The 11,281-nt window shown below is 40.7% G+C and overlaps 1 protein-coding gene across 1 annotated transcript; it reads left to right on the top strand.

Moving 5' to 3' along the window:
* The first annotated feature begins 2,283 nt into the window (after nucleotides 1-2,283).
* PFDN4 (prefoldin subunit 4) lies at nucleotides 2,284-10,893 on the top strand. The gene is made up of 4 exons (XM_020779540.3): nucleotides 2,284-2,442; nucleotides 5,126-5,233; nucleotides 8,539-8,679; nucleotides 10,522-10,893. The coding sequence occupies exons 1-4, from the start codon at nucleotides 2,419-2,421 to the stop codon at nucleotides 10,651-10,653; spliced, it is 405 nt and encodes a 134-aa protein (XP_020635199.1). The 5' UTR covers nucleotides 2,284-2,418; the 3' UTR covers nucleotides 10,654-10,893.
* Nucleotides 10,894-11,281: the final 388 nt, after the last annotated feature.

Genomic DNA, 11,281 nt, shown 5'->3' with positions numbered 1-11,281 from the left:
GCAGGTATATCCAAATCTATCTATAACACAAAAATACAATGAAAAGTAACATAATATAGCAATAATATCACATGTACACAATCTGTAACTATATAACTAAATTAAATGGAGCCTCCTTAGTTTAACTGGACCGAGGAGTTCGTAATAAATTCAGTAAACTCCGTACCGCCTCCTTGCTCATTGTTTGTAGTTCTAAATAATGATGTTAACTACCATTGTATATTGATTGTTTTCAAATTGTTTTAAAAAGTGAAAAAATTTTGGGCCATGGGAGGCCCCTCAAACCATGGCAAAACTGCCCTGTGCCCCTTAGGACACGGGGGGGGGGAGTTGTTGTTGTGAGAAAAACAATTCAAAATAATAATGTTCCTGGGATCTGCATTTGGATCCTTGAGGGGCTAATTGTAGTCCCTAATTCCTACCCCTGCTTTAGAAAATGGACCATACCACATTGAATGATAAGCATAAGAATAAACCCTCGATCCTGAGGGTGCTTCCATAAACTGCTTGCAACTGGAGAGGAAGTGCCTCTCCTGGAATCTGTGGGTGAGGCATCCCTGTTCAGACACAACCCATCTGTGGGTATTGTCCGTCAGCCATTTGTGATCCAAGCAGGGGCATCCAAGGCCAGTGAAAGGGGAATGCTCTTGTGTCGAGAACGGACTGTATCTCATTAGCGATGGGTGTGTACGATTTCTGATGGGAGTTGTATTTAACAAAAAAGAACGTGGTCTGCTATTTCTTTTTGAAGTCTTTCCTGGATATCTCTTTGGCCCGCCTTGTGGCTTTGCTTTTCCCCCTCTTATGCAGTAATTTGAAAAATGCCTGATGTGAATTCTTAAGCTGCAAATCCTCCTCTGATCAATCTCAACAAATGTGGTTGTATTTTAGGGCTTGGTTGTAGACGCTGGAGTTTGTGGTCTGGCGGTCAGCATGTTATTTCCCAGCTTCCACACATAAGATTCATTCTTAAGTCAGTCAAATTGGTATGATACAACTGTGTCTGTTCAGACTGGTTGGTGCCCTGGAAGTTTTTCCCGTTTGTACTACAACAGGCTGTGATTTTACTAATTTTCATATGCTATTTTTTAAAAAAAATGAACAATATACTGTATAAATATTAGAAAATGCATGTGGATTGCAGCAATACTCCTACAAAGGTAGGCCTGCCACAAAATATTGTGGTCTGAAGCGTTCATGCTTAGGCTTCCAATCAGTCATGCGCCTTCCATAATACTCTTGTGCATTCTCCTCACCCTGTTTTTTTTCCATTCAGGATTATTACTAAGCTTTGCCCCAGTGTGCCAAACTCTGGAGGGCAACAAGGTACAGGGGTGAGTCTACTGGTAAGTAGCAGGAAAATAAATGGCAACGCTCCCCAGTCCTATTCATTCTTCCTACCTTTTTAAAAATCGGAGGGCAGAAACTTTTCCATTCTTTTTGGGGGGGCTTATTCTGTTTCTCTCTCTCTCTCTCTTTTTTTGGTGGAGGCCCAAATGTCTCAGGTCAGCTGCACAAATGTCTCACGATGCCTCTTCTTCAACCTCCTCCTGAGGTGGCCATTCAGCATGTCCACTGGATGCATTTTAGATGCCTACCGAGAAGTGAAATATTAGATGCCTATTAAAAGTGAAAGTACATTTGGAAATATACTCTCCGAAGATAGTTTATATTACAAAACCAAAACACCTTAGAAAACCAAAACAATTCCATTGTTAATTAGTCATGCACTGTCAAGTTGTAACGAACATGTAGCAATCCTCCTATGGCTTTCAAGGTGAGATATTGAGGGAGTGGTTTTTCCCAGTTCCACTCCCTCAGTGGGGATTGAAACCAGGTCTTCTGAATCCTATTCAGTCACTCCATCCACTACGGCACATTGCATATGCATTAATTAAAAAAAGGTAACCAAAATGATAAAGGGACCGGACCAACTCCTGTATGAGCAGTTGGAAGAAGCAAACAAGCTGGTATGCCTGGGCGACGTGGCTCAGAAAAAAAAAAAAAAAACTTCTCTTAAGTACTAGTTCTTGTTCTCCGACGCTGTCAGCATTCAGCATCTCCTTTGTTGCAGTCTCTAATGGCTCACATTGACTTTATTAGAAGTCCCGCTCCGCCCCCTAGCGGTTCTTCGCGCGCATTGGAACTCCACGCCACTTTTCTGACGGCCGACAGCCTTTCCTTTTCCTCTTCTCTTGCGCCTTTAACCTGGGCCGTACCAACAGTCGGGGGGGGGAGACGACTCCGCGACATTTCTTTCTTCAGAACAAAACTGGGGACCCATTTCCTCATTGTCTATAACAATGAAAACGAAGGGAAGGTGGAACGCTTCGTTTGTTTTTTTTTAAAGGAAAAAGGACAGGCTAAGACGGCGAGGAAACCTCCCTCCAAGGAGGAGGAAGTAGTTCAGTCCCGAAAATGGCGGCCACCATGAAGAAAGCGGTGAGTGGGCAGAGGGAAGGAATGAAGGGACGTTCTGTGGGGTGTGTTGCTTCTTTTATTCCATTTTTTTCTGTTCCCTAATTAACCGGCCCTGAGGGAGGAATGAAACGGGGCGATGGTCTTGGCAGGGAGGGGGGGCTTGGTTTTTTTTTTCTTTCGTCCTTCCCTCTTGGAAGCCCCCGGATGCTTTGTTTGGGCAGGAAAGCGCGCGAGGCAGGTCGCCTCCCCGAAGCCAAGCAGAGTCCAAGGCGGTTCGTGGCTTGGCTTGGAGGGGCGACGCCGGAATGGCCGCCCACCTGGGGACGCTTCGTAGGGGCCGGTGGAGAGGGCTGCAAAGAGGCGTTTCCCGCTAGATAGAGAGAGACCTCCATCTTCCGTGGAGGCGGCAGGCGGTGTAATCATCATCATCATCGTCATCATCATCATCCTAGAACTGCAGAGCTGGAAGGGATCCTGAGGATCATCGATTCCAGCCCCTGTCAAGGAGGCCCATTGGGGAATCGAACTCCCATCCTCAGGCTCCGCAACCACTGAGTTAACAAACTCGCTGGACCAAAATTGTGAAACGGGGAGATGATGGAGTTTTACTATTGTTGAATTATTATTTTTATCTAACGAGCTCAAGGTGGTGTGTATGTAGCTCTTCCATCTCTCCCCCCCCCCCCCATGTATTTAAAAGAAGCCTAAGAAATGAGTGCCTGAATCTGAGCAAGGGATCGCCCTGAGGTCACCCAGTGAGTTTCATGGCTCATGTGAGAAGGCCTGGCAGGGAAAAAAAATCAGAAAAATTGGCAACAAAACAGTTCCCACCAAACATTTTTTCCCAATGCTGTTTTTTTTTAAAAGTGAAAAAATGGAATGTGCATTATGTTATTTTACAATAAATAATATGTCTGTGACATGGTATTCCAATTATATAACACAAAGACCTTAATGAAAGATTTCTGAGGCTTTATGCATTTAAGTTCTGTCTAGAGAGATACACAGTTTCCATACATTTCCAATTTTTGGGGGGAGGATATTTCCCCCCAGAAAAAAATGAAAATTTTCAGAAATTTTACATTTCTAGGTAGGATCTGAAAATGTGAAGGGTTGAAAGACTGCCTGTGATTGGAAACATAGTACGTACTGGTAGGCACAGTCATAAGGATAAAGATACATTAGCTCAGCACTGAGCCTGCTAAGAAGCTGTAGGTCTGAATTTCCATAGAACAGGAGGAAGCCCCAGCCTTTTCTGCATGCAAGATGGAAACCGAGACCACTAGACCTTTAGCAGGGTTCTTTTTCTTCTTGAAAAGGAAAGAGAGAGATTGAGAAAAAAAGAGCCTTCCATTAAACAGGCTCATGGGGAAGGTATGGATCGCTCCGTCCCCATTTTTCCATAGGATGAGGGACAGAGTGGCCCATACCTGTTCTGCAAGTCTTCGTGCTGCCTTGGCTGGAACTGAAGGAGGGATGCTTAAACACAAAGTTTCATTATAGACCCCATCAGTTTTCTTCCTCTGTCTGCTCAGGTTAGTGAACATGTAGAGGGAGTGGGTGGGTGCATCTTGATTTCATTCAGGATGTGTATTTGCGAATCAAATGGATTGCAAATCTACAAAGCCAGTTTTTCTTCCACTGTACAGCTCCCTATAACTACCTAGTGTGGTGGGCACAGCTGTATTTGCTGACCTCCATATGTTGATCTACCTTCCTAGGAAAGGGTGAAGTTGTAGTATTGTACCAGGAGTAAGAGTAACAAACCCCAGATGAAAAGCTGCATGTGCCATAAAACACATTTTGTGATCTTGTACTGATTATTGTTTCTCAGCCTGCCCTAACTCGTGTTGCTGTGGACATAACTATATGCATAGCTTTGAATCAATACTTGTAATAGGTAGGTATTGATCCCCAATCTTAATTTTTTCCCCATTGCCAGTGATCAGCTCTATGTTGTCGTGTTTTACAGGGCATACTATAAGGAGTGCTGCCTCTTATTTGAATAGTCCTAAAAACCGCAGAAGCCTCTGTGCGGCAAGGTCAGAAGACCAGCTGTCATAAGATTGAATCCATGTGACGGAATGGGCTTCCGTCACTTCTCCCAGCTCTTGCCAACCTAGCAGTTTGAAAGCATGTAAATGCGAGTAGATAATAGCTACCACCACGGTGGGAAGGTAACAGTGTTCCGTGTCTAGTTCTGCTGGCCACGTGACCACGGAAACTGTTTATGGACACATGCTGGCTATACGGCTTGGAGATGGGGATGAGCACCACGCCCTAGAATCGGACACGACTGAACTAAAAATGTCAAGGGGAACCTTTACCTTTAACTAAGGACAAAAATATTCCACTTCTTTGTGATCTCAGGCCTTTCCACTGTTTACTGTTGGATACTGTATTCAAATATCCTAAGATTTTTTTTCCCTGAAGCTATCCCATGCTCCTTGCCAATGTTGTTTTTGACTTTTCTTCCTTAACTTTTGCTTTTTGAGCTCAGGATATCTAGCTGATTCTGAATCTTTTGGGTAAAAAAAATATATTTATGAAATGTCCATAAGCTGACTTATGCCTAACCTGAATGGTGAGCAGAGTGGTCTCTGTCTTCACTAAAACAAACAAACAACAACAAAAAACAAAACAAAACAGATTACTCTCCCATTTGCTCTGTGTGTTAAACTCCATTTCTATATATTGTGTGCAGGCAGCAGAAGATGTCAATGTTACTTTTGAAGATCAACAGAAAATTAACAAGTTTGCAAGAAACACCAGTAGAATCACAGAATTAAAGGAAGAAATTGAGGATAAAAAGGTAACCTGATTATAAAGCTTCTGGGAGAGAGCTGATTTACTGCAGTTCTAAGCACACTAACTGAAATATAAGCCTTACTACTAGTGATAGTACTAGCTGCTTCAGCTTTCTTTTTTCTCTCCCGAACATCAAATTATATATTTTGCACTGTCCCTTTTCTCTTCACCCTGGTTCTCAGTCAGCTTGTACCCATTTTGCCTTGCTTAGAAACGGCTTTGTCCCTCTCAGCCATGTGTAGTTTTCTGTCCCATACCACTTGTTTTTTTCCTTCTTGTGTTTTTCCTCCTCTCTTGAGGCTTGCTCAGTCTCCTAGCTGTCTAATTCTCCTCCCCGCCCCTACCAGACACCACAGATTTCTCTTATAGGTTCTAATTCTCCACACCCAAGCTTTTTGAGGTACATGCAAATTACTTTAATCACTGTGCATGTTGTAATAGATCATGAAAGGACAGTGTGTGTTTATACCTCTCTGCTTCTGGCCCACTCAAAATCAACTTTCAAAGTTGCTTTATAGAAAGGAAATAGAAAGTTGGGTTTTCTTGGACCCTTTGAATATCCTGGAGGGGTGTATCCCATTACCTGTTTTCTTTTTACCACCTTTATTCTCACAGTGTTCCTATGTCAAGACTACTGGAAATACAGGTTTTCCCCTACAGATTTCCTAGGAATGAGGTGCCTGCAAAGTTTTTACATGCTCAAAGCAGGTAAAATTAAGTATATCTCTGCTCAGGCTTGTATGCACACATTACCTGCAAAAGCCACAGATCTTTAATCTTTAAATTAAGGCTGCCCATCCCTCCTTCCTCACCCACCAGATTCCAAGGTTTTTTGGGGATCCCTTTTGACTTAGAGAAGCTTTTGGGAACCTCTGAATAGTGGAAAGGAGGAGCCTTTAATGTCCAAAAATCACCACTGGCAGCCCTGGTATGACAGTTTCCAGAATTAATTTTTGTGCAGAATCTTAATGCGTACTTTTCACATACATACTTGGCAGACTCTGAGTGTGTGCCTCTTGTACCCTCATTATTTTAAGACATGTATTGTTAGTTATTCCCAGGGATATTGTGCAAATAATCATTCTAAATGTTAATTTGTTTGTTTGATTGATTGATTTATATTCCACCCATCTGGAGCCAGGGCCACTCTGGATGGTCTACAGCAGATAGACAAACAACAGAGTAACAAAATAATACATATACAAAATAATAATAATACAATTGGGGCATAAATCAAATATCATAAAGTACAGTGTGAAACAAGTACAATACAATAAATTACAATTAAAAGCATAAAATATAAAAGACAAGTATGGCGGTATGAGGGGTGATATTTTTGCTGTTGTTCAGAGAAGGCCTGCTTAAATAGCCAGTTTTTTAACAGCTTCCTAAATGTGCCCAGTGCAGGGGCCAGTCAGACTGAAGAGAGCTCCATAGTTGTGGAACTACCACCAAAAAGTCCCAGTTTCTAGTAGTTGTTTTCCACGCCTCTCTCGGGGTCAGAATTCTCAACCACCCTGCCTGAGATGATCTTATAGGGCAGACAGATCTAACTGGAAGGAGGCGCTCGGCCAGATATCGAGGTCCCAAACCGGTTAAGGCCTTATAGGTTAGTACCATTACCTTGAAACTGGTACGGAGGTGAACAGGAAGCCAGTGTAAGGCAGCCAGGGTGAGTGAGATGTGTTGGTATTTTCTAACCCCACTCAGCAATCTGGCCACTGCGTTCTGGACCCATTGCAATCTCCATAGCAGTCCCAAAGTCAGCCCACGTAGAAGGCATTGCAGTAGTCTAATGCTGAGATGACCACCATTGCATGAACCAGCGTGGTCACAGTAGGGGTGCAAGATAAAGTTGGGTTTGGACAAATCGGCACCTTTAAATTTGTCACTTTGGGATAAAGTAAATACAGTCAAAATGAATGTTGTACCTCATATTGTGTATGCTCTTTGTTCAATCCCTATTGTTGATATTTCCATAAATTTAATATTCTGTTTTGGAAGTTCATGTCGGATTTCATGCCATCCTAGTTTTATTTGCTTACTTGTGCTGTTTACTGAGATTGTTCTTCTCAGCTGAATTATCAGCTGCCTAGAGTGGTCTTTTAGACCAGATAGGCGGGGTATAAATCAATCGATCGATCGATCGATTGATCTAACTAACTTGGGTCTATTTGGAAACTACCTATCTGATGTTCCTTTTTAAATGGATAGTGTTAGGGTTTTGCATGTATTCCAATGGATTTTGTTCTCTGAATCATTCCTGCAATCAGAGAGCTGTGGCCACAACCATTTCAGTTTGATACTTTTCACATGCTCAGTCAACATGAGCCGCTGCAGACCTAGATGTTAGGAAGAAGCTTTTTCTGTGGAAGTCTTGGACTGAAAGGACAATTCTTCCTTTAGATCAACTGGTTGATTCTGATGGTGAATTTCTATCATTTCTTAGGGGTAGGAATGATTTGTCAACCTTGGCTGAATGACAGTGTTTACAGTTATAAAATTTGCTGCCATCTAAATGTTCTGTAGCACAAAATGCCTCAAGAGTCTATATTTGCTCTTGGTGAATCAATATAGGAAAAGAAGCTCACAACATTTCTTTACAGATATTTTTATTCGTTCTGAAATACAATATGCAATATTTCAGGAAGGAACAGAATAAGGAATTGAATTGCCCTATTTTGCCTAACCAGCTGAATGTGGCCTTAGCTTTCATACCTGCCATACCTATGGATGTTATGCTATGACTCATCTAGGAATAAATCCTCTTTCTGACATATTAGATAACTCAATACTTCTTTAGTAAAGGTCTGAATAAATAATCTAACAGCTAGCAGTGTGCATCCCTCAATGCATTTCTTAAACATGGACCTGAGTCATGTCCTGTCATAGGTTCTTTTGCCGTCTGTGTGTGCGTCATTGCTTGTATTAATTTTGTACTGGAACATTCTGATTTTTGTTGATTTTGTTAACTTCTAAATTTCACTTCTTAGTGGCTAAAAGCCTTGCATTACAGTGGTAGAAAAATCATTGTCCACTTCCTGTTATTCAGAGAATCAAGGATCTTAGAACTTTTGTAAACATATGAACACATGATGTATAATCATATAGATTATACATTTGGAATAATTTTATATAAAGAAATTATTACTATTATATTTTGGTCTTCTGTGTCTTTTAAATTGTTTTTAAAGGGTTTTTTAGCTTAATATAATAAAACGCTTAATTATAAAAATATATTAAAAATTTAAGAACAGTGTACTTATAATAGTTAAAATCAGGTGGGAGTGACTGATTTCTTGATCACAGAAACAGCTTCAGAACTTACAAGATGCATGTGATGACATAATGATGCTTGACGATGACTCGCTATTGATACCTTACCAAATTGGAGATGTCTTCATTAGCCACCCTCAAGAAGAGACACAAGAGATGTTGGAAGAGGCAAAGGTTAGTGACTTTTCTCTCAGGGAGAGCAAGAATGTGTGATGGAAAGAGGAAAGAAATTAGATCCGGTGTAAGGGCAAAAGACAAAAATAAAAAATCCTGCTTCATTTCAAGTTTCCCTTTCCGCTGTTTCTACAGGCTTCCACATTGCCATCCCCAGTCCCCGTTAAGAGGCGATGGAGGTCCCTTCCTTCCATAGAGACCTCCAACGCCTGTTAAGGGGGACTGGGGATGGCAGTGTGGAAACCTGGAGAAACAGCGGAAAGGGAAGCTTGAAGTGTGTGCGCATATATGTATATTTAAATCACAGACATTTGCAAGGTCCTTTATGGCTGCAGATGCAGATGCTCACAGGTATCATGTTTTCTTTGCTTCACCCTAACCCACTTCAGGTTCAGATATAATAGCTAATTGTGAAACAAGAATTTTGGACCTCCAGCAGCAGCACCCAAGAAAAAAAAAAAACTTGGGTTGACCTCAAAGGTCATACATGTGTTTAGTTTTTTTTTGTTTAGATTTGATCAGTGTCATAATTTTACCTTTCCATAGATTAAATATTGCAAACAGGATTCCTCTATCCCCTGAGAAACAATTGTTTTTAAAAATACTTTATTTTTCAAATTTATTTTGAAAGTAGGGCTGGGTACCACAATTGGAGAAATCCCAAATTACTAGGCAAATTAGCCATATTTGGACCAATTTATATGAGGGCTAAGGGACATGGTGGTGCTGTGGGTTAAACTGCAGAAGCCTCTGCTGCAAGGTCAGAAGACCAGCAGTCGTAAGATCGAATCCATGCGACGGAGTGAGCTCCCATCACTTGTCCCAGCTCCTGCCAACCTAGCAGTTCAAAAGCATGTAAATGCAAATAGATACAGTAAATAGGTACCACCACAGTGGGAAGGTAACAAACAGCGTTCTGTGTCTAGTCACGCTGGCCACGTGACCACAGAAACTGTCTATGGACAAACGCTCTATGGCTTGGAAAGGGAGATGAGCACCGTGCCCTAGAGTCAGACACAACTGTACTAAATGTCAAGGGGAACCTTTATCTTTTATATGACGTCTGGATTGAAGCAGAATGGCCAGATTTTGATTTTGGAACAAAACAACATTAACTTACAGTGTACAAAGCACAAATCTGTCAGATGGGGCATAAATTGTTTTGACTGTCTGCCTTCCTTTGGAAAAGAGAAACTTTAAAAGTGCCTAGTACACAACACATGCCTGAAATTTGGCAGGTTTACATTATACTTTTGAACCTGTCATATCCAAACTGTATGAACCTCAGTGCAAAATCCCAAAAAAGGCTAACCTTTTTGATTTTCCAGTATAAATCAGCAGCAAGCTTACAGCCTGATTACAATCCAAGGCACATATTCATTTCAATGGGGCACAAGTCACTCCAGTCTGAAACAGGATCTTTTAAGAACTCTTTCAAATCAGATTAGAGAATGCATGCATAGCCCTATTTAAAATTTTAATATTTTGATATTAATTTACATAGCTTATCAGTAGCAGTGGATATTAAATGCATCAGTTTAGAATAGGTATGTGAATATTTTGCTGTTTCTTTAACTGGGGTGGTCAGACTTCCTTGTTGGTTTATTATAAAGAGCATTAGATGCTTCCAGATTAAGAACAATTTAGGCATGTAAGACATTTTCTTCTTCTGGGTTCCATAAATCTAATGAAGAACGTATTTTTAAAGTTTGCAGTATTGCTACTTTATTTTAGCTGAGCCAATGAAAGCTTTGTTTCTTCTTGGCAGATGGGCTCTTAGAGAGCTTCTTAAAAGTTTGATTGTTTGCAGTGATCAACTATTTGTTTTTTTTTCTTTCCCAGCAAAACTTGCAGGAAGAAATTGAAGCACTGGAGTCACGAGTGGCATCTATCCAGAGAGTATTATCAGATCTTAAAGTCCAACTTTATGCGAAGTTTGGCAACAACATAAATCTTGAGGCAGATGATAATTAAACATTCTAGAACTCTTGTTTTTTGTACTAATCATTGTCCCAAAGTACTGTTTTTGAGAATTTACATCTAATTAATTGTTTTTCTTAAAAATATACTTTATCTGTTTATTTCCTTTATTTAATGGAAGAATTCTTATTTTGCATACCTGTATTTAAATGTCTTAGGTGAACAAATTGATGTTAACTAATGTATCAGTACACAAGGGGATGCTTTATTCAAATATAATAAATATCAAGCCAACATACTGTGTTTTTTTGCCAAAGGTTCTAAAAATTACAATTTATTGATTGATTACTTTGCTGTCCTCTGAAGATGCCGGCCACAGAGACTGGCGAAACGTTAGGAAGAACCACCTTCAGAACACGGCCAAGAAGCCCGAAAAACCCACAACAACCATTAGATCCCGGTCGTGAAAGCCTTCGCGAATACATTACTTTTCTATCCTTTTTTTTTTTTTTTTTGGCTATAGAAGCTGTCATTTTCTCCATTTTATCCTTGTAGTCCTGTGATGTAGTTCAGACTGAAAGAGAGTGGCTGAAGTCACCTATTACATTTCATGACTGAGTAGGGACTAGGATCTCCATATCTAATACTCTAGCCACTGTGCTGTGTATATTGATACAAGTAT

This window comes from Pogona vitticeps, chromosome 4 (genome assembly GCF_051106095.1).
Source record: "Pogona vitticeps strain Pit_001003342236 chromosome 4, PviZW2.1, whole genome shotgun sequence".
NCBI classification, from domain to species: domain Eukaryota; kingdom Metazoa; phylum Chordata; class Lepidosauria; order Squamata; family Agamidae; genus Pogona; species Pogona vitticeps.
The sequence above is the reverse complement of the archived record's forward strand: the minus strand, read 5'-3'. Positions and strand labels throughout refer to the sequence as shown.

Bases quoted from the DNA above. Each gene is read 5' to 3' on its own strand.
- PFDN4 (XM_020779540.3), top strand. From the start codon at position 2,419: ATGGCGGCCACCATGAAGAAAGCG. The intron at 2,443-5,125 runs GTGAGTGGGCAG...TATTGTGTGCAG, and splicing joins CGGCCACCATGAAGAAAGCG to GCAGCAGAAGATGTCAATGT. The intron at 8,680-10,521 runs GTTAGTGACTTT...TTTCTTTCCCAG, and splicing joins AGATGTTGGAAGAGGCAAAG to CAAAACTTGCAGGAAGAAAT.